The sequence below is a fragment of the Lithobates pipiens genome, unplaced genomic scaffold (genome assembly GCF_037356315.1).
Source record: "Lithobates pipiens isolate NorthernLeopardFrog02 unplaced genomic scaffold, aLitPip1_a1.2 Scaffold_13, whole genome shotgun sequence".
Lineage (NCBI taxonomy): Eukaryota > Metazoa > Chordata > Amphibia > Anura > Ranidae > Lithobates > Lithobates pipiens.
In genome coordinates, this window is record NW_027507718.1 from 71,745,516 (window position 1) to 71,773,387 (window position 27,872).

The 27,872-nt window shown below is 40.7% G+C and overlaps 1 protein-coding gene across 1 annotated transcript in view; it reads right to left on the minus strand.

Moving 5' to 3' along the window:
• The window catches only part of SLC44A1 (solute carrier family 44 member 1), a 277,051-nt gene that overhangs the window by 14,882 nt on the left and 234,297 nt on the right, over window positions 1-27,872 (minus strand). The window contains exons 14-15 of the mRNA XM_077475185.1: window positions 27,297-27,533; window positions 27,142-27,213 (exon numbers count right to left, since the gene is read on the minus strand). Coding sequence (XP_077331311.1) covers window positions 27,142-27,213; window positions 27,297-27,533 — 309 coding nt within the window. The remainder of the gene's footprint in view (window positions 1-27,141; window positions 27,214-27,296; window positions 27,534-27,872) is intronic.

Below are 27,872 nucleotides of genomic sequence, written 5' to 3' on the forward strand. Positions count from 1 at the left end.
CGTGGGAGTCGGGGGCCAGTCCTGCTGTCTGTCAATGGACAAGCAGGACACAGAACTACACTCGCACGAGTGCCCCAAGGGAGAGGGCTCTGCAACAGGGCACCCGATAAGAAGAGGAGCCAGGAGCGCCGCTGAGGGACCCCAGTAGAGAAGGATCAGGGCCCCTCTATGCAAAACCAACTGCACAGAGGAGGCAAGTATGACTTTTTTTTCCTTTTTTTTTTTACATATCCTTTAACGTTCACTTTAATTGGTGCTCATGCTCAACCCAGATTACCTAGATAGGCATTCATTTAACCTGTACTCATCTCCATTTGATACCAATTATTCTCAGTTAAGAAAATTTAAATCCCTTTTGAAAGAATGGTCCACTTAAAAACAGAAGGGGTATGCTTCGCTTGTATGCTACTGAATAACTCACCCCAAGATAACATGCAAGCCTGTCAATTATACATTATACAGTGTTGCATAGTTCTGACACTATGCAGCAGCTGCTCTGCTTGTTGAAATTGCAGGCACCGCTGTCATTTTGACAGCTGGGTCCAGCATATGCCTCAAGAGCACTGACAGCTGCTTCCACATGAACACATATTCAAAAGGAGTGATTTTGGAATATCAATTTAAGAAATCTTGTATGTGAAAAATAAAAGCCTTTAACCACTTGCCGACCGCCTCACGATGATATATGATGGTAGAATGGCACAGGCAGGCAGAGTAACGTACCCATACGTTACTCCCCTCCCGCGGGTGTCCCGCCCCCCTGGTGCCTGTGGCGGTCGGCATCATTGCAGGAGTGATCCATCCTGAGGGGGAGGCCACTGATTCATGGCCACCCCCTCACAATCGCTCCTGACGAATGGGAAGCTTCCTCTGCTTCTGAAATGTAAACAGCAGCAGAGGAAGTGGCGGCATCTCTCCTCGTGTCGGTCTTTTCGTCCATCAATGTGAGTTTGCACCAACAGCACGGGTGAAGCTAGTTAGCTGACACCATCAGCTTTTTATAGCGACGAATGGGAAGCTTCCTCTGCTTCTGAAATGTAAACAGCAGCAGAGGAAGTGGCGTCATCTCTCCTCGTGTCGGTCTTTTCGTCCATCAATGTGAGTTTGCACCAACAGCACGGGTGAAGCTAGTTAGCTGACACCATCAGCTTTTTAAAGCGTCAGGTACCCCCATATACTACCTAATAAAGGTTTTAACTTCTTACAAGTGGAGGTGAAACAGAAGCTCATGGTGCTAGGTAGGGTTGCACCAATACTAGTATCGGTGCCGATACCAAGCATTTGCATTTGAGTACTTGTACTTGTGCAAATGCTCTGATGCTTGATCTGATATCTTGACAGTCCGGGGTGATTGGTGCGGCGGTGGATAGAACATCCAATTTATTACAAATTAAAGAGGTTGTAAACCCATGCATGCATTTTAAGGGGCAAAACCTCCTTTGATGCAGCACCTTCCCCAGGCAGCGCCAAAAGAACATCCCATGCCTCCGCTTTCCCCAAGGAAGGATGAGACGTGCCAAATACTGCAGGTAACGGACTCCCCAGCCCTGCTGCAATGTAAGAGACCTTAATCCAGGGATCTCAAACTGGTGGCCCTCCAGCTGTTGCAGAACTACAATTCCCATCAGGCATTGCAAAGCTGATAGTTACAAGCAGGACTCCTATGGGCAGAGGCATGATGGGACTTGTAGTTCCGCAACAGCAGGAGGGCCGCAAGTTTGAGACCCCTGCCTTAATCTCTTCGGAAGTCCCTTCGGCCAGAGCGAACGTTCTGCCTTCAGGATAAAACTGCACTCGGCCTCCCCAGCTGATTTAAAACCAGGTTCCTAGCGATGTCTCCTCTCCGGAGGAAACACCAAAACTAAAGGGCTGGAGGGAAGGAATGGTTTTAAAGATCTGGTGGAGGCGGTGTTTCCTGAGAAGGGAGGAGCCGAGGTCTCAAGTGTGCTGTCCTGAAAGATGAAAGTGGGAAAATATGAAATAAAAAAATATATATAGATTTGTTGTTTTATTGTTCTCTCTCTATTCTCTATTGTTCTCTTTTTTACTGTATTCTATTCTACAATGTTTTATTGTTATGTTTTATCATGTTTGCTTTTCAGGTATGTCTTTTTTTTATACTTTACTGTTTACTGTGTTTTATTGTTAACCATTTTTTTTTTTCAGGTACGCCATTCAGCTTCAGCATGGATTTATCTTGACAGCAACAGCGTTTGCTCCCACCATACATAAAGCCGTGACTCCAGCTCTGTAGGTGGTGATTTCACCACATTTAAAAAAAATAAAAGAGCATATATGCTAAAGCATGGGGGCAGCAGGGGTGGAGGAGCGATTTGCTCCTAACTTTTGGGGCGGATGCCCCCATGCTTCAGCCTATATTTTTTTTAGGCCATTCAGCTGCAGCACTGATTTATTCATCTTGACAGCAACAGCGTTTGCTCCCACAATACATAAAGCCATGCCTCCAGGACTGTAGGAGGTGATTTCACCACCACAGTTAAAAACAAAATAGTGCATGTTTACCCATCATTAGAAGTGGGTGGATGAATTGAGGTATTCTAATGGTGGGCATTCCCACTGATCAACCTTTTTTTTCGTTCAGCCCACAGGCTGCATAAAAAAAAACAAAAAAAAACAAACAACTTTGAGTGGTTATACCAGAATATGCCTGCGGGTTTAGGTATCAATCTTTTCAGCTAGCAGTCGGCTTTCATGCAAAAGCAATCCTAGCAGCTAGTTAGCCTCTAGACTGCTTTTGCAAGCAGTGGGAGGGAATGACCCCCCCCCCCCCCCTCCCACCGTCTTCCATGGTTTTCTCTGGCTCTCCTGTCCCAACAGGAAACCTGAGAATGCAGCCGGTGGTTCCGCCAGCTGACCATAGAGCCGATCAGAGACCAGAATGGATCCAATCATCTCTATGGCCTAAGAAATCAGAAAGCTACAAGCACTTTAGGACTTAGATTTTTCTTGATGTAAACAGTGTCATTGGGAAATTGGGAAAGCATTTTATCACACCGATCTTGGTGTGGTCAGATGCTTTGAGGGCAGAGGAAAGATCTAGGGTCTAATAGACCCCATAAAAAAAAAAAAAGAGAAGAGTAATACCTGTCACTACCTATTGCTATCATAGGGGCTATTTACATTCCCTAAGATAACAATAAAAATGATTTAAAAAACAAAAAAATAAAATGAAAGAAACAGTTTAAAAATAAGCTAAAAAAGCAAAAAGCACCCTGGTCTTCCCCCTGCTCTCACGCAAAGGCGAACGCATGTGTCAGTCTGGCATCATATGTAAACAATTGCACCATGCATGTGAGGTATCACCTCCAAGGTCAGATCGAGGGCAATAATTTTAGCAGTAGACCTCCTCTGTAAATCTAAAGTGGTAACTTGTAAAGGCTTTTTAAAATGTATGTACTTTGTTGCCGCTGCAAGTTTGTGTCGTCTTTGGTATCCATGTACTCGGCCTAAGATCATATTTTTTATTTCATCAAACATTTGGGAAATGTAGTATGTTTTAGTGCATTAAAGTTATTAAGTGTGTTTTTTCACAAAAAAATGTGTTTGAAAAATAGCTGCGCAAATACTGTATGAAAAAAAAAAAATATAGAATTTAAATTTTTAATCTGTAGGGCCTTTGCTTTAAAAAAAATATATAATGTTTGGGGTTTCAAAGTAATTTTCTTGCAAAAAAAATAATTTTTTCATGTAAACAAAAAGTGTCAGAAAGGGTTTTGTCTTCAAGTGGTTAAAAGAGTGAACGACGTGTGACATAAGCTTCTAAATGTGCATAAAATGGCAGGACAGTTGAAATCCCCCTCCCAAATTACCCCATTTTGGAAAGTAGACACCCCATGTTATTTGCCGAGAGGCCTGTTAAGTCCTTGGAATATTTTATATTTTGCCACTAATTGTGGGAAAATAAACAATTTTTATTTTTTTTGCACAATATATTGCTCAAACATGCCATGGGCATATGTGAAATTACACCCCAAAATACATTCTGTTGCTTCTCCCGAGTACGGGGATACCACGTGTGAGACTTTTTGGGAGCCTAGCCGCGTACGGGACCCCGAAAACCCAAGCACCGCATTCAGGCCTTCTAAGGGTGTAAATTTTTGATTTCCCTCCTCGCTGCCTATCACAGTTTCGGAGGCCATGGAATGCCCAGATGGTACAAAACACCCCAAATGACCCCATTTTGGAAAGTAGACATGCCAAGCTATTTTCTGAGAGGTATGGTGAGCATTTTGCAGACCTCGCTTTTTGTCCCAAAGTTTTGAAAATTGAAATGAGAAAAAAAAAAAAATGTCTTTCTTCATTTTCAAAAACAAATGAGAGCTGCAAAATACTCACTATGCCTCTCAGCAAATAGCTTGGGGTGTCTACTTTGCCATCTTGGCATTTTATGGCCTTTGAAACTGATAGGTAGCGAGGAGTGAAATCAAAGATTTATGTCCTTAGAAATCCTGAAGGCGGTGCTTGGTTTTCAGGGCCCCGTACACATGTCCTACACATGTGGTATCCCTGTACTCAGGAGAAGCAGCAGAATGTATTTTGTGTAATTCCACATATGCCCAAGGCATTTTTGAGCAAAATATCATTTAGTGATAACTTTGTGCAAAAAAAAAAAAAAAAAAAAGTTTGTCATATTCCGATAACTTGTGGCAACATATAAAATAGTCCATGGACTCAACATGCCTCTCAGCAAATAGATTGGGGTGTCTACTTTCCAAAATGGGGTAATTTGGGGGGGGGGGGAGGGTTGTGCCATCTTGGCATTTTATGGCCTTCAAAACTGTGATAGGGAGTGAAATGAAAAATGTACGCCCTTAAAAATGCTCAAGGCGGTGCTTAGTTTTCGGGGCCCCGTACGCGGCTAGGCTCCCAAAAAGTCCCACACATGTGGTATCCCCGTACTCAGGAGAAGCAGAAAAATTTTGGGATGCAATTACACATGTAACCATGGCATGCGTGAGTAATATATTGTTTAGTGACAACTTTTTATAAAAAATAAAATATTTTTTTTGTCATTATTCAATCACTTAGGACAAACAAATTAAATATTCAATGGGCTCAACATGCCTCAGCAATTTCCTTGGGGTGTCAATTGGGGGGGGGGGGGGGGTATACTGCCCTGCCATTTTAGCACCTGAAGAAATTAGATAGGCAGTCAAACTAAAAGCTGTGTAAATTCCAGAAAAATGTACCCTAGCTTGTAGACACTAAATTTTGCGCAAACCAATAAATATACGCTTGACATTTTTTTTTTAACCAAAGACCTGTGGCTGAATATATTTTGGCCTAAATGTATGACTAAAATTGAGTTTATTGGATTTTAGAAAATAAATCTTTCAAAATTTTCGGTCTTTATATCACAAAAAATAAATATCGCAGAGGCAATTAAATACCATAAAAAGAAAGCTCTATTTGTGTGAACCATGGACACAAATTTTGTTTGGGTACAGCATTGTATGACTGTGCAATTACCAGTTAAACCAGCGCAGTGCCAAATTGTAAAAAGTCCTCTGGTCTTTAGGCAGCCAAATGGTCCGGGGCTTAAGTGGTTAAACTGCAATCCAACCACTTCTTTATGGTAAATCATCCATAAATATCTCCCTACGAAAATGTTTATTCAGATTTTTTTTTACACTATTCCTATAAAAAAAATGCCTTTATTTCAGTTGCAAATAGTTTTACGTAAATAAGTGCAAAAAAGTGCAGCACAAACAATACCATATTACATTAAAGTGGATGTAAACCACTTTTGTAAACCATGAAATTTTACCTAGGCACATATATCTGTAGTGTTTTCTTGTCTCTCTCCAAAGGCCTGAATCCTGTGTCTATGCTGCTCCCTTCTTCTGTTATCAGCATGAGAACTTCTGACAAGTTCTCCGACAGGGGAGAGAAAAGCAGCTGTAAATTTGTGTCAATGAAGGTTGCTATAAATCAATTAGCAGAGAGCCTGTCTTTTCACAGTACAGCTCTAAGTCTCTGCCTATGTGTAGGGAGGGTGCCATTCCCCCAAGCAGCTTTCTTCCAGTGTAATCCAAGACTACACTGCTACTGCTGAATGAGGAAGTGAAAATTGTAACCCAATGTAAGGATTCTAAAGAATATAGCAAGCTGAAGACAGCAGATATACATGTAAAACTTATATAGTAAGATTTGTTTCATCCTTGTGTATCTATCATCTGGGGCTGTTCACTTCACTGGGTATATGTGAGGGTTTACCCCAGACATACCCCAGACGACGTGAATTTTTCACGAAACGCGTTGGGTGGCGTGACACGCTGACTTGCCTCATGTGAACTGGTACCAGAAGGGATATCGATTGGTGTTCGCGATCGGCCGACGCTTGCCCAGTTTGATGATATGCCCGATGTTCTTTCATGTTTGTAAGTGCATCTCTTGTTTTATATTTTTGTTTTAATAAATGATTTTACACTATTTGGAGCATCTTTTCCTCCCTATGGTGAACCTTCCTTGATCCTACAATGCTACACATCTGAGTCCCGCTTCAAACAGCGTTTTCCCCTGCTGGATGGTTTATGACTGGCGTATCTCCTAACCTGCCCTACGTAAAAGTGTTCCATTTGGAGGGCTCAAGTTTGATCCATCTTCAGACCCATTTTGTGATTAAGCGCTCCCTACCGGGACGTCTGGTAAGGGGCTATTATTACTTGTCTGGTGGAGGTGCACCTGGTTTTACTTCACGTTGATTGAAAAGTTTTACGATTGAATAGATCCCTTTTACACAGGGTGTTTCTCCAGTTGGACTTTTAATGGACTTTATGTTATCACATACATTTTCAGTACTGTTTGATTCTACTTTATATGTTTCTTGTTTTTGAATCGCTGACTTAGAATTGTACATTTTTTCCTTTTGGTTCATAACCTATGAGGGGCAATATATATGTTTACTGTATTTAGTTATAAGTAATGCCTTATGGTTTATTTAGTCATTAGTTTGGTGTGTTAGAATAATAGATCACAAGATACACTTCTTTAAGGTAGAGTGGTTTACATCCTAATAGAAGTATTAGGGATTGCGCAGTTCTCTTCTTTTTCTTTGTTTTTATATGTGAGGGTTTACATCCACTAAGTTTTATTTATCCAGTGCATAAAAAAAAATGTGATATTAGTAATGAAAACCTTGGATCCTTCAAAATTTTGTATTCCAATTTCCAAAATTAAATAAAAAACTTTTTACGATACTAAAACATAAAACACCACTTTGTATGTCCATGCGTATTGTCCTTTAAAGTCTAAAATAACAGTATACCTGTGCTCCACGTGTGATGGCATTTTTTTTTTTTGTTTGTTTATTCAAAATCTTGCAAATATACAAGCATATTACTAAAGACATATTTACATATATACAAAAATAAATAAAAATGAATACACACATTAACAAAAACAAACAAGCTTACACTAGCAGGTAACAGACTAAAAATGGCTTTTGGCCAAAAATAACAGAACTATATACAAAGAAACATAAATTATCAGTAAACTACTAAATTATGCAAAACACAACGCTACTGCCACCTAAAACACACCCTCAGTCTAGGAAAGGGTTAAACATTTAACCCATGCATGCAGCCCTATTTCAAAAGTTTGATTGCAACAAAATCAAGGTGATGGGAAAAGGACAGAAAGAAAAGCCACACACCCAGAAACAGACAATGGCTACAAAGACCTGACATTCCTCCTCCCCAAATTTTCACAACCTCACCCAGAATGTTATGCACCACCACCTTGGCAAGGAGGACTTTTTTCCAAGTGGAAACCTGGCACCACCGTGCATTCCATGTGCAGTAACGGACAACTAAACGGACTAGAAAAAGTGTCCTGAAATTGAAATCCCTGAGAGTCTCATAAGCCCCACATGCGGGAAAGGAAAGGGATACCCAGAGCCCCACCCACCTGCTTATATACTTTTATATTGCAGGGGCAATGAAGCAAGAAATGGTCCATCGACTCCTCCCCTCCCCTCTTGGACAACCTTGGTTTGCCCCAGAACGATGCTTCAGGTTGCCCTTCACAAAGAGTCTGCTTTATTCTTTATTGTAATCACGTCTGCTCCATCACCAGGATTTTGTGGTCAGCAACAAAATGCATTTGACGGAGCTAATGAGGTTACGTTCAAAGCTGGAAGTGGATTTACGGCGCTGTTTCCACAGAAAAGATGCCAATGCTTTGTTTCTTAAAGGGGCAATGTAACAACATATGAAGCGATCTTACAGATGTGCACTGGTTTAAATGCACTTTTATTGTGAGTGGTTTTCAATAAAGGAATGGTATTGTAAGATATATGCAAGATGATGACATTTTATTATTTTTGAGTTACAACTGGTGTGTCACCGCTTACCTGGAACCACTGGAACCATAGAGGAAAGATCTATTGGTGAATTTGAAGAAATCTGTGGCTAATGAATGCCCCAAATACAGGGAAAAGCGCATGGTGACCTATTTATATTTCCGGCCGGGTTCACATTGGTACGACACAACAGTCGTATGACTGTGTATCGGACTTTGCCCTATGACTTGAAGCCCGAACTCAATGAACGGAGATCCAACTTTGATTCCGACAATGCCAGCACTTTGTGTCTGGTATGAAACTTTAGGGGGAACTCCACGCCAAATAAAAAAATAAAAAAATATATATAAGGGCTTCCCCTCCAAGAGCATACCAGGCACTTCGGTCTGGTATGGATTTTAAGGGGAATCCCCAGGCCGAAAAAACGTGCCCCCCCCAAATCCATACCAGACCCTTATCAGAGCACGCAGCACGGCAGGTCAGGAAAGGGGGTGGGCGGGGTCACCGGGTGATGTCAGAGGCCCCACCCCTTATGACAGCACCACTTGGGGCATGATGGTGCGGTGACATATGGGGTGGGGCCTCCGGTTGATATCACCCAGTGACCTCACCCCATGCCAATATAAGTAGTGGCACACCGCGCACCCAGCATTAGAGCGGGAGAGAGTGTCGAGTCAACAATGGAAGAAGAACAGAGGGAGAAGACAGAAGAGATGAACCAGCAAAAAAGTGAGAAGACAGCGGAGAAGACCCGGCAGAGGCAGAAGACAGCAGACAGAGGGAAAACAACCGGAAAGAGCTAGAAGACATCAGTGGAGAAGACCCGGAGAGGGAAGAACCGGCAGAGGCAGAAGGCAGCGGAGGCGGCAGAAAAGCCAGAGAGGGAAGAAGAAATCGTAAGTGACGCCAGAGCTGCTTTAATAAATTACTTTAAAAACGTATGTACTGCATTTTATTTTTGACACTTTTTTTTAGGTGAATGGGTAGGGGTACAATGTACCAGATACTCATTCACATAGGGTGGGGGGCCAGGAACTGGGCGGCTCCTTGTTAAAGGGGGCTTCCAGATTCCGATAAGCCCCCCTGTACGAAGACCCCGACAAACAGCCAGGGTTGTCGGAAAGGAGGCCCTTGTCCTCATCAACATGGGAACAAGGCTCTTTGGGGTGGGGGGACGCAAGGCCCCCCCGCCCCAAAGCACCCACCCCCCCATGTTGAGGGCATGCATTCTGGTACGGTTCAGGAGGGGGGGGGGGAGGGCGCTCGCTTGTCCCCAACCTCTTTTCTGACCTACCGGGCCGAGTGCTTGGATAAGGTTCTGGTATGGTTTTCGGTGTGGGGGTCCCCCTTAAAATCCATACCAGATTGAAGGTCCTGGTATGCTCTTAAAGGGGGAATTCATGCCGTTTTTTTTTTTATTTTGGCACGGGGTTCCCCTTCAAGATCATCAGATTACACTTTGCATGCCAAAGTCAGATCAGCAATCCAACTTTGATCCAACTTCAGTGCTCTTCAATGGGCTGAATTAGGTTCAAAGTCAGGCCAAAGTAGTCCAGGGAGCATTTTCAAAGTAGGACTGACTTGTGTTGGACCAGTTAAGACGGCTCTCATAGGGAAACATTGATTTTCACACGTCATGCGACATGAGCTCCCAATGTCGGAGCATTTGTCGTACAAGTCTCAAGGTCAATTCTCTCAGCTGAGCACATGGTGTGACAGGTGGTGAAGCACATGTGGCGATTACACTAAACAATAAAACATGACTATAAATGCTGTTATTTTGGACGTTAAAGGACAATACACATGGACATATGAAGTGGTGTAGTATATGTTAGTATCATAAAAAGTTTTGTTTTATTTTGGAAACTGGAATAGAACATTTTGAAGGTTTTTACTACTATAGAACATTTTGTTATACACCAGATGAAGAAAATTTCACGCAAGAAGTTATAAATTGGTTATAAATTGGTTATAAATATATAAAGAATATTCTGCGCTTATCCAAACTTATGTAAAAAATAATAATTGAAAACTATAAAAGACGGTGCTGCTACTTATGCAAGCCTGAATACACAACTAATCTATATGTATATAAAATATAAGTGCGCAAACTTAAGATCATACAGTGCCTTGAAAAAGTATTCATACCCCTTGAAATTTTTCTACTTTTTTCATGTGACAACCAAAAGCGTAAATGTATTTTTTGCGATAGACCAACACAAAGTGGCGCATAATTCTCAAATGGAAGTAAAATTATAAATGGTTTTCAATTTTTTTTGTAGTACCACCTTTCGCTGTAATTACAGCTGCAAGTGTTTTTGGTTATGTCTCTACCAGCTTTGCTCTATAGAGTGACATTTTTTGCCCACTATGCTTTGCAAAATAGCTCAAGCTTTGTCAAATTGGATGGTGAGTGTCTGTGAACATTAATTTTCAAGTCTTGCCACAGATGCTCAGTTGGATTTAAGTCTGGACTTTGACTGGGCCATTCTAACACATTAATATGCTTTGATCTAAACCATTCCATTGTAGCTCAGACTGTATGTTTAGGGTCGTTGTCCTGCTGGAAGGAGAACCTCCGTTCCAGTCTCAAGTCTTTTGCAGCCTCTAACAGTTTTTCTTCTAAGATTGCCCTGTAGTTGACTCTTCCCATCAACTCTGACCAGCTTCCCTGTCCCTGCTGAAGAAAAGCAACCCCACAACATGATGCTACCACCAACATGTTTCACGGTGGGGGATGGTGTGTTCAGGGTGATGTGCAGTGTTAGTTTTCCACCACATATAGCGTTTTGCTTTTAGGCCAAAAAGTTACATTTTGGTCTCATCTGACCAGGGCACCTTTCACATGTTTGCTATGTCCTCGTCCTCCACATGGCTTCTCACAAACCGGACTCCTTATGGATTTCTTTCAACAATGGCTTTCGTCTTGCCACTTCTTCATAAAGGCCAGATTTGTGAAGTGGATGACTAATAGTTGTCCTGTGGACAGATTCTCCCACTTGAGCTGTGGATTTCTGCATCTCCTCCAGCGTTATCATGGGCCTCTTGGCTGCTTCTCTAATTAATGCTCTCCTTGCCCAGGCCTGACAGTTTAGGTGGACGACCATGTCTTTGTAGGTTTGCAGTTAAGCCATTCTCTTTCCATTTTCGGCTGATGGATGAACAGTGCGCCAAAAAACGTGCAAAGCTTGGGATTTTTTTTTTTTTAGAACTTAACCCTGCTTTAAACTTCTCAACAACTTTATCCTTGGCCTGTCTGGTGTGTTTCTTGGCCTTCATGATACGGTTTGTTCACTAAGGTTCTCTAACAAACCTCTGAGGGCTTCACAGAATAGCTGTATTTATACCAAGATTAAATTACACACAGGTGGACTCTATTAGGTGACTTCGAAAGGCAAGCGAGTCACTAGATTTTAGTTAGGGGTATCAAAGTAAAGGGGGCTGAACAAAAAATGCACCCCACACTTTTCAGATATTTAGTTGTAAAAAATTTTGAAAACCATTTATCATTTTCCTTTCACTTCACAATTATGTACAACTTTGTGTTGGTCTATCACATAAAATCCCAATAAAACACATTTATGTTTTTGTTAGTAACATAACAAAATGTTTAAAATTTCAAGGGGTATGAATATTTTTCATAAATGACATTAAATGTGAACCAATACTAGTGAAACATTTAAATGAGGTGAAAAAGTCCATTAAAATATATCCAGTCCAAAGTGAAAATAGTCCAATAATAATTGCTCAATCAGTGAAAGGTGATTGACAGTAAAAAGTGCTTCAGCAAGGTGCCTTCCCCACATAAACACATGCCTCTTATCAGAAGGATTGGATCTCAAAATTATAGAGATCAAATTCCCTCTCACAGATGTCAGCCACCAGAGATATTCTACTCGTCAGCTCTATTAAGGGCGCTCCTTCTGTGTAGGACTCCTGCTTAACCCGTTATATGGCTCATGTATTTGCCAGATCCATATGAACGTGCCGCTGCAGGTTGTCGCACGTCTCATGGCTTATTGAACGCTCTCATGGCACTGGTATGACACAGACAATGTCACGAGGTGGACTATTTTCACTTTGGATGGGATATATTTTGATGGACTTTTTCATCTCATTTTAAAATTTTCACTAGTTTTGGTTCACATTCAATGTCATTTACGAATATATGATCTTAAGGTGGCACGCTTTTATTTTATATACACTATTAATTGGTTGCACTTCTTGGTGTAGGAATACATTAAAGTGTTCAGAGACAAGATATAAATGTATTTATTTTGGAATTTTTGTTTTTGGATCAGGTTTGGTAGCGTAGCAGATTTTTTAACTTTAATATTCATTGTAACAAGAAATTAAATTTTAGTGTCATTATAAACAGGACAAACACAGGATAAAATGCGTGCTTTTACCTATATCAACACTAGTTTTAAGAACACTGGTCAAATGAGAATGAGAATGAGAATAAATTTGTATTTTATTTTTTTTAAGTCCTTTTGTCTTTAGAACGAAAAATAAAAAGGAATGACGTAAATTGTATATCTTGGAGTACAGTACAGGACACAGGAGTTTATGGGTTTTATGCAGCTACTTTCAGGTGAGTGGACACCGGCAAAATCTTTGCAGGTAATCACCCCCCCCAGTGCACTCATATAGCTGTGCACACTTTATGAGGCTCCATATTTTTAGCAAGCACTGAGGAATCTGTGTCTTGTACTGTACTCCAAGATATGGAATTTACAGGTATGTCAAAATTCCTATCATCTTAATCGTACAGAACACAGGAGTTGATTCCTAGACCATGAGATCCCAAGAACCCCCAACCTCTTCAGGGAATGGATTCAAGTAGGGATGGAGTGACTCATACCCTAAGGGTAGAAGTCTGGGAAGAAGTCACCACCCCATGAGGAATAGAAAGAGGTCAAATTGCAAGAGAATACATGGTAGATCCACACAGATGACAGTCCTGTCCCCAGCCACAAAAGGGGCTCTGTATGGGCAAGAACACATGAGGGAAGCCCCCATAGGTGCACATAAAATTGCTACAGAAATAAAGAAATGCAAGAGGGAGTGCACAGCGAGTGCAAAGAGAGTGCAAAGAGAGTGCAAAGAGAGTGCAAAGAGAGTGCAAAGAGAGTGCACAGCGAGTGCACAGCGAGTGCACAGCGAGTGCACAGCGAGTGTTAGAAAGAGGATGTACTAGGTCCAACCAAGATGGTTATCTGGGGCTAGATGTTTAGTGATTCCAAACAGAAGAAGTTAGAGCATGAGAAATGAAAAAAGTTGCTATTTCACTTGTACTGTACAATATATAATTTTTGCAAGACCATATTGCCAAAAAGAGAGCCTTGTAGGTCTCAAAAAACAGTGTGTATTACTTTTATCTCACATATAATGACAAAGTTTTTATTCAATAAATAGGTCCATAGTTTAGGTAGTGCAACAGCTCCTCTAAGCCCCTGTACACACAGTCGGAGATTTCGACAACCAAATCCGTCGGATTTTGTCCGTCGGATCTTGTCCGAAACTGTTGCATACACACGGTCGGACTAAGTTGTCGAAAAATCCGATCATTCAGAACGTGATGACGTAATTTCGTTACGATGGGACTACATTCAGGCTAGTAGCCAATAGCTTTGATGTAGGAATTTGATCTGATGCGTAGCACTTGGTCCGATCAAAATTCTCTACACAAGATCAGAGTATGTCCGATCGAACCAGTTGGTCGGGAAATATTTCCAACATGTTGGAAAATTGGGTCCGACGGATATTCAGACGGAATCTGTCCTATGCATACCACACACAGTCGGATTATCTGACGACACGGTCCGATAGGACACATTCCGACGGATTCTCCGATCGTGTGTACAAGGGCTTAGTGTTTTTTCTACAATCCCTTCTGTTATAGTAAATAATGTCCCCAGTGTATGTATTTTTTTTTAAATAAGCAGCTATATAGCTTAATTTATAGCGCTGATCGGTGCCCACGTGGCCGGCCGCCTCTTGATCTGACAGCTACAGTGGGAGGGGCCAAGAAACCCCACTTGATGTCAGCTGGAAAGGAGAGGAGAGGGGCAGCTGGTCACATGAGCACTGAGCGGCATTATGAAAAAAGTATACAGCTGCTTATTTAAAAAAAAAAAAACACATACACTGGGAACATTATTATAACAAAGGGGATTGTAGAAAGAAAGCTTAGGTCTTTCTTTTTTTTTTTTTTTTTTTTGAGACAGTCACCCTTGGCCACTCCTAGTAACTTTAGAGTCTCTCCACTAGATAGTGAGAGCACCAGTCACAATAAAGGTGGTTTTAAACAATGTTAATATAATTTTTTGCTTTCCCATTTCTATTTTTTACTTCTGCTTTCATTCAGTTTCATATGTTGTGTGCAGCAGCTATTAATGAATGTTGGCTGCTTGTCTCATCTTTTTACTTGATTTCACTCGATGATGGGAGGTCTGTTAAGCTATATATACTGTATTTGTTTAGGTGATGGTCACCTTTGTAGGCTATGAATAAGCTCTTGATTAGCATGAAACGTGTAAGATTACACGCTCTCTTACATGGGCGGTCTGGCCGACGGACTCGGCTTTGCTCAGCAGGGGATCGATCCGCTGATCCCCACTGAGCAGGCAGATAACAGGTCCATCTCCACTCACTGTGCTGAGGCAGACCTGTCAGAGCCCCTCCTCTATGGGGAGATCGGATGAAAATGGACCGCCTCTCGGTATTCATCTGATCCTCCAGATGGATGGAAAATAGGGTCTGAATCCATCTGGATTTCACGTACAGGATCGCACTGGATATCAGCGGACATGTCTCCGCCCGAAAAAAAAAATAGGTGGACCTGATCGGAAAGCCCGTGTGAAAGGGGCCATATTGTGATTTTATGGAAGATTTGTACAATAAAGGTGATTTTAGAAGTGTTGCCAATCAAAACTTTTCCTATGCCACAGTAAAGGTCCAATAGGAAAGAATATATTTTAAAAGACATTTTTATTCTATATGTGAATAATTGAGCTTTGCATATGTAACTTTACTTGCCTACAGTGCCTTGCAAAAAAGTATTCACCCACTTGGCTTTTTACCCATTTTGTTACATTACAGCCTTATAATTCAGATTTAAAAAAAATTGAACTAATGTGATGGATCAGAACAGAACAGAACAGAATAGTCTAAGTTGAAGTAATATTAGAAAAATATATACATAAAACCTTTTCAGAAATAAACATAATTGGCATGTGCGTATGTATTCATCCCCTTTGTTATGAAGCCCATAAAAAGCTCTGGTGCAGCCAATTACCTTCAGAATTCACATAATTAGTGAAATGATGGCCACCTGTGTGCAGTCTAAGTGCCACATGATCTTTCATTACATATACACACCTTTTGGCACAACAGCAAACCTGCCAAGAGACGGTCGCACACCAAAACTCACACACTGGGCAAGGAGGGCATTAAAGCGGAGGTCCCCCCTAAAGTGGACCTTCCGCTCATTGGAATCCTCCCCCCCTCCGGCACCACAATTGGCACCTTTCAGGGGGGAGGAGGGTGCAGGTACCTGTACAGTACAGGTATCTGCACCCACTTCCGGCATAGCTATCTGCGGTAAGGGGCGTAGATTACGCCCCTTTCTGAAAGTCCCCCACCGCCTGCTGGGAAACACATGAATCCCAGAGGCAGCGGGACCATCCTTATTGTGCAGCACGACTCACGCATGCGCAGTAGGGAACCGGGAAATGAAGCCGAAAGGCTCCACTTCCTGATTCCCATAACCACGATGGCGGCGGCAGCACCCGAGAGACGATCGAGAGATAGGCTTCGGGTGCCGACAGCGCGGGCGAGCTGGGCGGGCAAGTGTCCTTATTTTAAAAGTCAGCAGCTGCAGTATTTGTAGCTGCTGGCTTTAAAAAAAGAAAAAAAACGGCGGACTCCCGCTTTAATCAGAGAGGCAGCACAGAGACCTAAGGTAACCCTGGAGGTGCTGCAGAGTTCCACAGCAGAGACTGGAGTTTCTGTACATAGGATGACAATAAGCTGTACGCTCCATAGAGTTGGGCTTTATGGCAGAGTGGCAAGAATAAAGCCATTACTTTCAGCAAAAAACAATGTCAAGCTTTGAGTTTGCGAAAAGGCATGTGAGAGACTCCCAAAATATATGGCAGAAGGTGCTCTGGTCTGATGAGAAGAAACGAAAACGATGTCTGGCGCAAACCCAACACATCACATCAACCAAAGTACACCATCTCCACAGTGAAACATGGTGGTGGCAGCATCATGCTGTGGGGATGTTTTTCAGCTGTCCGGACTGGGAAACTGGACAAAGTTGAGGGAAAGATGGATGGTGCAAAATACAGAGATATTCTGGAGCAAAACCTGTGCCACTCTGTGTGTGATTTTAGGCTAGGATGGAGGTTCACCTTCCAGCAAAACAATGACCCCAAACACACTGCTAAACCAACACTTGAGTGGTTTAAGGGGAAACCTGTAAATGTGTTGGAATGACCTAGTAAAAGCCCAGACCTCAATCCAATGGAAATTCTGTGGTCAGACTTAAAGATTGCTGATCACAAGGGCAAAGCATCCAACTTGAAGAAGCTGGAGCAGTATTGTAAGATGTGGCAAGCTCATAGAGACATATCCAAAGCGACTTGGAGCTGTGATAGCTGCAAAAGGTGGCTCTACAAAGTATTGACTTTAGGGGGGTGAATAGTTCTGCACATTGACTTTTTCTGTTATTTTGTCCTATTTGTTGTTTGCTTCACAATAAAAGAAAACAAAAAAACAAAACCATCTTCAAAGTTGTGGTCATGTTCTGTAAATTTAATTATGCAAATCCTCAAACAATCCGCGTTAATTTCAGGTTGTGAGGCAACAAAACATGAAAAATGCCAAGGGGGGAGAATTATTTTGCAAGGCACTGTATATCTCTAAATCTACTGATTATTTTGATGTGGTTTTCTTTGAAAGTAGAAGGTATATTTTTGCACCATATGCTTAGCTTGAAATACACAGGTTTTTGAGAGGTACATCTTTATGTGTAATTTAAATTCTTGCTTTCTGCACTAGCAATCGTGTCAAGAAATCCTTCCAACTCTAGCCAGAAAAAAAAACTTGTTTTGCATTTTAATTGGAATTTCTCAAGACTAACTTCTATATATTCAAATAGTATCATTAATAGTATAATCAAACTGGACATACTGTTGTAAAGATTGTTTCAGCAGTTTATAAACTGCTGAAAGGAGAATTACAAAGTGTCATCCTGAAATGACACTCTTTATTCATAGTTTCCCTCCTGCTGGCCCATCTCCTGCTGTTGTGAAAACATTGTCGTCTACATTGGACTTACTGTAATAATCTTTGATGTCTTTTTCAGTGGAATTGCCCATATTTATTTACTATTGGTCTTTGTTAGAATATTCTAAGACATGCCAGTCAAATTGGATGCTATTAAAAATTCTTTTTCACTGTAATTGGCAAGTCAAAGATTTTCATGTCTACTTTTTACTTTTTATATTCTACAGAAAGGTAAAGAGAGTTTTTGAATTGCATAATGTAACAAAAACACACAGCATGTTAGTGGATCAATGCAAACGATCCATTAAGGCTATACGACTCCGGGATACAAAATCAGATTTATTCATTTTAAAAGACAATGTCAAGTAAGCAATTTGGTGTGTGGCTATTTGTCAGTTCATTTTCTTCTCTACCACGTTTCAGTCTTTATAGGACAGCAAGGTATCTTTCTAAAACCGCTATCTGTAGAGACAATGGGGTTAATTTACTAAAGGCAAATCCACTCTGCACTATAAGTGCACTCACTATAAATCTGAGGGGAAGATCTGAAATGAGGGGAAGTTCTGCTGATGTTATCATCCAATCATGTACAAGCAAAAATTAGGTTTTTTATTTTCCTTGCATGTCCCCCTTCGATCTACAGCGACTAAACTTCCAAGTGCACTTGTAGTGCAAAGTGGATTTGCCTTTAGTAAATAAACCCCATTGTAAAATAAATCGACTTGCTTTACATTCACAGAGGAATCTACAATGTGTCAATACACTCTAGATGCAAAGGATATTGGTTCCATTTTCTCCAGTTGAAACACCATATTCCCTTTTAAGCAATTCAAGGAGCAAAGAGCAAGGAGGCAGCCAAATAGCATAAACCATTTACTTGTATTAGGATGGTCAAATTTCACACAAGTTTTAAGGCAAAGCTCATCATTAAAGTGGTATTGCTGCCTAATCATAACTATTCTTAAAAATGTCCCACCCGCCTCCTGCCTACCCAATGTACAACTCCAATTCCAAAAAAGTTGAAATATAAAAATAAAATCAATATAAAAGCAGAATGCTATGATTTGCAAATCTCAAACCCATATTTATGAAAATAGATGACCATGAATGAAAATAGATAACAGAACATATAGCAGGGTCCTCCGATTCCTCCTGTATTGAAATGTATTGCAACTGTACAGTATTTAGTGATTGATGAGTTTCGACAGGTTTCAATGAGTAACCCCAATGGGAGATGGCTTGCTCATATATTCAGCCGCTTATGAGCATGGGCTGGCTTCTGGCTTTCAAAAATTGTGACAAAAAATTTTCAACTTCAAAAAGCTTGCCATGCCTTATACTAAATGCATTAACTGTCCATTTTCAAAAAGGGGTTATTTGGGTGGTAATTGTACTGTCCTGGCATTTTAGGGCCTCAACAAATGAAATAAGCTGTCAGTACATCAGGACTGATCGATTTTCAGAGCCCTATGTCCGGGAGAGATGTGAACCACATAAACACGTCACAAGAGTAACAACAAAGTAGATCTGAACTGTACCCTGGTCTGGTCTGCTGGATGGTATGCAAAGAGAAGGGGGCATACCCAAGATACTGTAAGTGGGTGGATGGTTTTATAGAGAAAGTGTTTTAAGAGAAGTGCCCTAAGAAGGGGAATGGGTGGGTGGGTACTGCGCACACTGGAACGGACAAAGACCAGTGTGGGTGGTCTGCTTTCCTCTCCTCCCATAATTTCAGGCCACCATACTGGCCTTCCTATTTATGGTCAGAGCCCTAAGCCCGGGAGAGATGTGAACCACAAACGCGTCACAAGACTAACATAAAGTAGACCTGAATCGTGTCCTGGTCTGCTGGATGGTATGCCAAGAGAAGGGGCAAAACACTTGATTAGGGTAATTATTTGAGCTGATAACGTACTACTGGGCAAGCTTGCTGAAGGCTTGTAACGTCTCTGCTTGTGGATTCGGAATGTAATCGGGCAAAAAAAGTGGAATTTCCACCTGTTCGTTCTCTTGATGACATGGTCCAGTACCCTGTGTTGTGATGCTGCTGACGCTGCTCCGATCCGGAAGGAATATTCAGATTATCGGCCAAGGTCAAGGCCCAAGTTAAGCAAAAGGATCCTAATGTGTCTGGTTAACTGGCTATCATTCAGAGGGTTGGTAAGGAAAGGTAGCAATGGGCTAGACGCAGATAAAACTGGTCTAGAATGGCCACTGGGCACCAGGCATTGCGAGTCTGGAATAAGTTGACACTGCATCAAATTGGTCTGCACGGCTGTCGACCCAGAAGAAAGTCTCTTCTAAAGATGATGCACAAGAAAGCCCCCAGTTTGTTGAAGACAAGCAGACTAAGGACATGATTTACTGGAACCATGTTCTGTGGTCTGATGAGACCTAGACAGACTTATTTGGTTCAGATAGTGTCAAGAGTGTGTGGCAGCAACCAGGTGAGGAGTAGAAAGACACGTGTATCTTGCCTACACTCAAGCATGGTGGTGGGAGTGTCATGGTCTGGGGCTGCATGAGTGCTGCTGGCACTGGGGAGCTACAGTTCATTGAGGGAACCATGAATACCAACATGTACTGTGACATACAGAAGCAGAGCATGATCCCCTCCCTTCAGAGACTGGGCTGTAGTGCAGTATTCCAACATGATAACGACCTCAACACATACCTCCAAGATGACCACTGCCTTGCTAAAGAAGCTGAGTAAAGGTGATGGACTGGCAAAGCATGTCTCCAGACCTAAAACCTATTGAATATCTGTGGGGCATCCTCATACGGAAAGGGGAGGAGTGCAAGGTCTCTAACCGCCACCAGCTTTGTGATGTCATCATGGAGGAGTGGAAGAGGACTCCAGTGGCAATCTGTGAAGCTCTGGTGAACTCCATGCGCAAAAGGGTTATTTTTTTTTTTCTCTATGATACATCGTGCTGGATGAATGGAGTAACACACTGGGTTTTAGAGATTGGATGACATTTGTCCCATACGGATTTCCCTGGATATCGTGGTGGCTACGTTACATCTGACCCTTATCGATCCTGTTTAGAAGATTTATCGTGGGAAATTGTTTTATGCCTGATTAACCCAGCACCGTATGGTGTGTGGGTCCACACCTGGTGATAAGACTATTACCTTCTTTACCCTTTGATGATTATCTACTGTTTTCCAGTGTGACATTACATCCATTTTCTGTGCCTTTGAGGATCACAGCTTGTTCCCTCTCCCCACATAGGAGACTACATTGATTGTATTGCTATCTCCTATATGAACTATGTGGAGATTTTTTGATAGGGAAGTTCACCTTGATTCAATTATTACTTTACATACCGTTACTGGATGGACATTATTACATTGATATATGTTAGGACTTTGATAAAGTCTCAAGAAATTCTATCCCTTTTTGCATTTTTGTGCACATTTTGAATATATTCACCATATATTTTGTATCATTGTACACATTTGATATATTCACAGTATTTTTTATGTACACGTTAATGGAAAAGTTTCCCTTAAGTAGTGTTTTTGAAAGATGGACTTTATATACAATTGTTTTTAGCGCTGCATTTTTCTTTTTTTCACCCTTGCACAATTATTATCATTGTTGATGCTGGCTGCTATTTTTTTCGTGGGATATATATATATATACTTCCACAACTGTGATAAAAACTGATGTGCTGAATAATCAGGTGCAAAAAATCTTCAACACATATATGATGGTATCACCCTTTGACAAGGTCACGTGTTCAGTGACGCCGTCAGTAGGAGCCAGGTGTTGTCACTTCCGGTGGCGGCTGAGACCAGAAGTATCCTACGTAGCTGTACTCAGGATTTTAAAAATTCTACGTTTTTTTTTTTCGTTTAAATAAATTAATTGATTATACTACACTATAGAGCCCCCCTTTATTGCATGACCCTACAACATCAAATGAGCTTGAAGTCCACCTTGGTATTGCTGTGGTCATCTGCAGGGATCAATTGATCACTGAGGGTTCTGGATATATTCATATCAAGGCCTGACTTGAGCTGTAGGGGTCTTTATATAAGGTTTTAGGCTGGGGGAAATGAGTGGCGCACCACGGATGGTGATATTTATTGGATGAAGGGGATTTCGTTCGGTCATACTGCACATGCACTTCGATCTCTTTATATGAACTGTAATTTGGAGATCTGTTCCTTTTTTTTGGACTTTGATTACACTACCAGCACTTTTAGAACACTCTTGCACTTTATTGCTTTGTCTGCACTTTACTAGAAATACCTATTATGAATGTTTTTTTATCATATAATATGTTGATTTCTTGTCACCTGATTCAGCACATGCATTTTTAGCACGGTTTTGGAAGTGTTATTCATTGATGATCTCTGTTTATCAATATTATGAATGTTTATTATCATTCTAATATGTTGATTATCAGCACCTGATCATTTAGCACATCAGCATTAGCACGTTCCTGGAAGTGTAATTTAATAAGTGTGTTTATCACACTTATTTTATTATTTATCATTTTTAGTTAGCGTCCCATACCTCTTTAATCATTTATTTTTTCTGTATGGGAACACTTTCATACGTTGGCAGCTTCTCTTATCCTTATTTCATTTATTTGAGCGAGTTTAGGTTTTGTGCATCAGTTTCTTTCCAATATTATATATATACATCATATTTTTTTAATATGTTAATGATTCTTACTCTGAATGGTCTAAGGTTATCAGTGGTGTACCCCAAGGTTCAGTGCTGAGACCCTTACTTTTTAATATCTTTATAAATTATATTGGGTCTGGGATCAAAAGTAACATTTCCGTTTTTGCAGATGACACCAAGCTATGCAGTGGAATAATGTCCTTACAGGATGTCTCCAATTTACAAGCCAAACTCAATGCTCTGTCTAATTGGGCGACTATGTGGCAGATGAGGTTTAATGTTGATAAATGTAGTCATGCATCTTACATACTGGGGGGGGTAAAATTGGAGGGATCCATAGTGGAGAAGGATCTGGGGGTTTTGGTAGATCATAAGCTCAATAATAGCATGCAATCCCAAGCTGCGGTTTCCAAAACAAGCAAAGTCATTTCTTGTATTAAGAGAGGTATGGACTCCAGAGAGAGAGATATCATTTTGCCCCTGTACAAATCATTAGTAAGACCTCATTTGGAATATGCAGTTCTGTTTTGGGCACCAGTTCTCAAAAAGGATATTGGGGAACTGGAGAAAGTGCAGAGAAGGGCAACCAAACTGATAAGAGGCATGGGGGAGCTCAGCTATGAGGAAAGATTAGAGGAACTGAATTCACAGTAAGAGCTGTGAAAATGTGGAAAAGACTCCCTGCAGCGGTGGTTCTGGCCAGCTCAGTAGATTGCTTTAAGAAAGGCCTGGATTATTTCCTAAGTGTACATAATATAACTGGGTACTAACATTTACAGGTAAAGTTGAGCTAAAGGGGAAAATCTGATTGCCTCTCGGGGGATCAGGAAGGAATTTTTTTCCCCTGCTTTAGCTAATTGGATCATGCTCTGCTGTTTTTTTTTGCCTTCCTCTAGATCAACTGTGGGTATAGAACTGGGTATATGGGATTGTATTTTTTTTTGTGGTTGAACTTGTGTCTTTTTTCAACCTAACTATGTAACATACACACATACATAAATATATATATATATACATAAATATATATATATATATATATATATATATACATATACATACACATATATATACATATACATACACACACACACACACACACACACACATATACACATACACACACACACACACACACACGTACACACCATAGACGCTAGTTTGCAGATGCTATAACTTTGATACAAACCAATTAAAGTAGAACGATAGGCAAAACTTTTTTTCATTTTGGATAGTAAGATGTATGATTTATTTTTGTAATTTTTGGGAGATTTCGCTTCACTTCCTGTCCCACAGCCAAAACAGGAAGTCAAAGGAAATCCCTGCAAATTAAGGAGATCTCTTGGGGGCCTTCCAGGTCACCAGTGGAAGATTTCCCCTCTATTACTTTTCTGGAGGCAACTCAACATTTGGGATTTAACTTTCACTTTCAATGATAATAGTAAACAGGACAAATGCCAGGTGTTCAAATACCTTTCCCCTCTATCCAAAATTGAAAAAAAAAAAAAAAGGCCCTCCCCCGCTCAGGGGAAAGGGAAGATGACCCCTAACCATCTCCATACCATTGCAGGTAGAAGCGACATCAAAACGTCTCTTCGGCCCATAGCTCTTAAAGGGCCATTTTTTTTTTATCTTTTCAAATGCCAATTTTCTTTTTATTATTGCATTTTAGTGTAAATATGAGATCTGAGGTCTTTTTGAATTTAATTATTTCTCTCTCTCTACCGATCGCGGCGATACCTCACATGTGATCTACAGGTTGCACGTTGTGAGTTACAGAGGAGGTCTAGGGCCAGAATTATTGCTCTCGCGCTACTGATCATGGCGATACCTCACGTGTGGTTTGAACACCACAAGAATTCTAGCCCTAGACCAACTCAAAACATGCAACCTGTAGAATTTTTTAAACGCTGCCTATGGAGATTTTTAAGGGTAAAAGTTTGTCGCCATTCCACGAGCGGGTGCAATTTTGAAGCGTGACATGTTGGGTATCAATTTACTCGGCATACGATTATCTTTCACAATATTAAAAAAAAAAAACGGGGCTAACTATTGTCTTATTTTTTAATTAAAAAAAGTGTATTTTTTCCCAAAACAAGTGCACTTGTAAAACCGCTGCGCAAATACGGTGTGACAGAAAGTATTGCAACAACCGTGTTAGAAAAAAAAATGTATAATGTGTGGGGGTTCTAAGTAATTTTCTAGCAAAAAACAAACTGTTTTTAACTTGTAAACAATAAAAGAAAAGGGCTTGGTCCTTAAAGCGGTTCTTCACCCTAAAGGGGTGAGGTAACTGCACCCACTTCCGGCCAGACCGCCGCAGACCCCCGCAGACGCTCCGCCCCCCCTGTTGTGTTCTGGGAAACACAGTTCCCAGAGACACAGCGGGGGACCATAAGAGATGCGCAGCGCGACTCGCGCATGCGCAGAAGGGAACCGGGCAGTGAAGCCGTCATGCTTCACTTCCCGATTCCCTGACAGAGGATGGCGGCGGTGGCAGCAGCGAGACGAGCGATCGCTCGTCATCTGCCGCCGACATCGCTGGAACCTGGGACAGGTAAGTGTGATTTTATTAAAAGTCAGCAGCTGCAATATTAGTAGCTGCTGGCTTTTAATATTTTTTTTTTAGGTGCAGCTCCTCTTTAAGTGGCTAACTGGCCTGACCAAGCCAGATCTTTTACCAATTTAAAATGTTTGGTGTACAAAAAAAATAGACAAAGACAACCCAGGACTGTTTAACAGTTACAATCCTATATCAGGCAAGAATAGGAGAATATTCCTCTCACAAAACTCCAGTAGCTGGTCTCCTTAGTTCCCAGACTTTTACACTGTTGTTAAAAGTACAGCCAAAGCAGAGCAGACAGCGGTGTAGGATAGTCACCAGCTCTCTAGCATGAGTCTAAAAAAATGTAAATAAATAAAAAAAACATAATTCTATTTTAAAAAGAAGGGGGCATGCTACAGTGTAGTAAGCACGGCCTTGTCCCAACTTTATTGACCCATGTTGTTGCCATCAAATTTCCAAATGACCTTTTTTTCTTAAAATGGTACATTTTCTTAGTTTAAACATTTTATATTTTTCCATTTTCTATTGTGAATAAAATATGGGTTTATGAGATTTTCAAATCAGTGCATTCTGTTTATATGCAAATTTTACACAGCTTCCCAAATTTTTTAGAATTGGGGGTGTCTTTTTTTTTTTTTTTTAGCCTGCTCCAGTTACATGGTCCCATAGCTCCGGCTCTCGTGTCAGGGAGAGCTCAACAATGGCTGGGAATTTCGAGAGCTGTGACATCACTCAAAAGCTCCCATAGCCCAGCTGTTGGCGGCACTCCCTCTTCTCTACTGCAGCTCTCCACTCAGGGGCACAGAGTTGCAGGATCATGTGACTGGACGATGGTGGGCTGAAAAAAGGTAAGTATAAAGATATTTTTTTTTTACACAGGGTAAACAGCATAGGTAGCAGTTTTAAGTATACCACCACCAATATCTTAATCGAATAGCATCCTTCTCCTTATCCTCTAGGCAGGATTGGTTTGACAAGTTTGAATAAATTAACAAGAAAGCCTTTGCTACAAGTTTACATTTTTCAGCTTAGTTAAGACTCTACATGCATAGCTTTCACTTAGAATAAAAAAAAAAAAAAAAAAAAGACGACATTACTGTACTTAATCACCTTTCTGGCATTCCCTAAAAGCAGTATTGCTTTAGAGGAGGGAGATTAATGAATTGGTAGCAGATTCTATTGCGACAGACAAACAGTAAATAATTTATGGCAAATCAGTCATTGAACTCAACTCGTTTTTATATGGCAACTGGATATTAAAACAACATCATGATTTATTAGAGCACAGTGATGCTTCTTTCTTGTACATTAAAAGCCATAATAAGCATGAATGTTGGTTACATAAAAACAGTGTTATTTTAAAGAAGTTAATATACAAATAGAGAAAAGTTACAAATACATATGCAAGCTAATATGTATAAATGATGTGTTTTGAAAAGCTGAAAGGACATTTTGCTTGTTCCCCACGCAGGTACAGCATTAATGGATAATTGTTTAACAAACTGAATCAGCAGGCCATTTCTGTAAAAACGGGACCTGTCAGGCAGAACTCAAATACTCTTCCGTGTTAACTACAGCCTCAGTAAAATCAAATTTTTAAAGTATATTTGAACGAATACACATCTTTTATAATTTCAGCAGTAAATTTCTCCCTCTATTGTGAGCTTGAAAAATTTTAGAAGCTTTGAAAAGGAGTTGAACATGACAATGCATGATAACTCATAAATCTTCAGTGCCAAATAGGAAATTTAAAAAATCCCTGTTGGGGTTTTTTGTAGTATAGCAAACTGTAATATGCCAGTAAGTGGTCTGTTCATACCATTATAAAAAAATATATATATATTAAAAGAGTGGCATTTATTATAAAAGCAAACATGATTCTTTAACACACACCATGGAGTGGGTTTATTCTTTTTGTCTCTATAATTTTATGGTAAGGTTATGGATTGAAATATTCAAAATAGCCCTTACTTAAATATCTTTATAAATATGGGAATTGCCATTAATATAATAGACACGTTGCCTCTATAAGAGTTACTGTATTTCACAAACGGATAATTATATTAACAGAGTTCTCCTCCCATAGGAGGAACGGAGGCAATATTCCTTTCAGCTTGCCTTGACAGAAGATGGTCTTAGCTGTGATAAGGACTCTGCCAGCAAACTGATGGGCAAGCCAAAAAGCAGGAAAAGAAGGACATCTTGAGTTACGCAGACAACAAAGAAGTCACCAGAAGAAGCCCAGTCAGTGAAGACAGAAAGGGACAGGAAGTAAAAGTAAAATTCTTGGAGTATGGTCATCTCCTCGCTTGCACCTACCATCGGTTTCAGTTCCCTGCTCTCAGCTCCACTTCCCTCTTTCATGGCTTTTCTACTGTTCTCCACAAATTCCTGTAGAAAAACAAAGAAATGCATCACCACCATACCACCATCAGCAACCTTTAAAGAAAACATGGTGACCAAAAGTTACTTACCATTAGCACTTTGTCCATGTAGAATTCCTTTCCAGGGCTCCCATCATTATATTTAGTGTCAACAGCAAAACACAGGAATAATACGTCTACCGCCATTTCATAGATGGAGAGGAAGCAGTGAGCAACAAGAAAGGCAAAAAGGCAGACAATGATGAGTGGCAGCACCCACACTGTGTAGTCTCTCTGGTAGTTAAGCAGCAAAATGCCCACAAGGCCTGTAGTGCTCACAATCAAAATCTAAAAGAGAACAAAGAAGATAAACAATACTGTAATTCTGTGCATCATGACCCTTTTTATGGTATGTTCACTGTGAATGAATTAGTAGAAAAGGCTGGCATATAGTGTGAAATCACATTGTCAAAATTTAGGCCTGGTCTACAAGAAAGAAGTGTTGCCTAACAGGAAAACACTTCAAGTGTAGTTTTCCTAGTGTAGGTCTGAAAACAGAATGCCAATTTTCATAGATGAGACCTAGTATATTTCTTTATAATAGATCCCTGAGCATACCTTAAGACCTCATGCACACTGGGTGCATAAGCACAGGGATGAATTTTCTGCATTGTTCTGCCTTTTTTA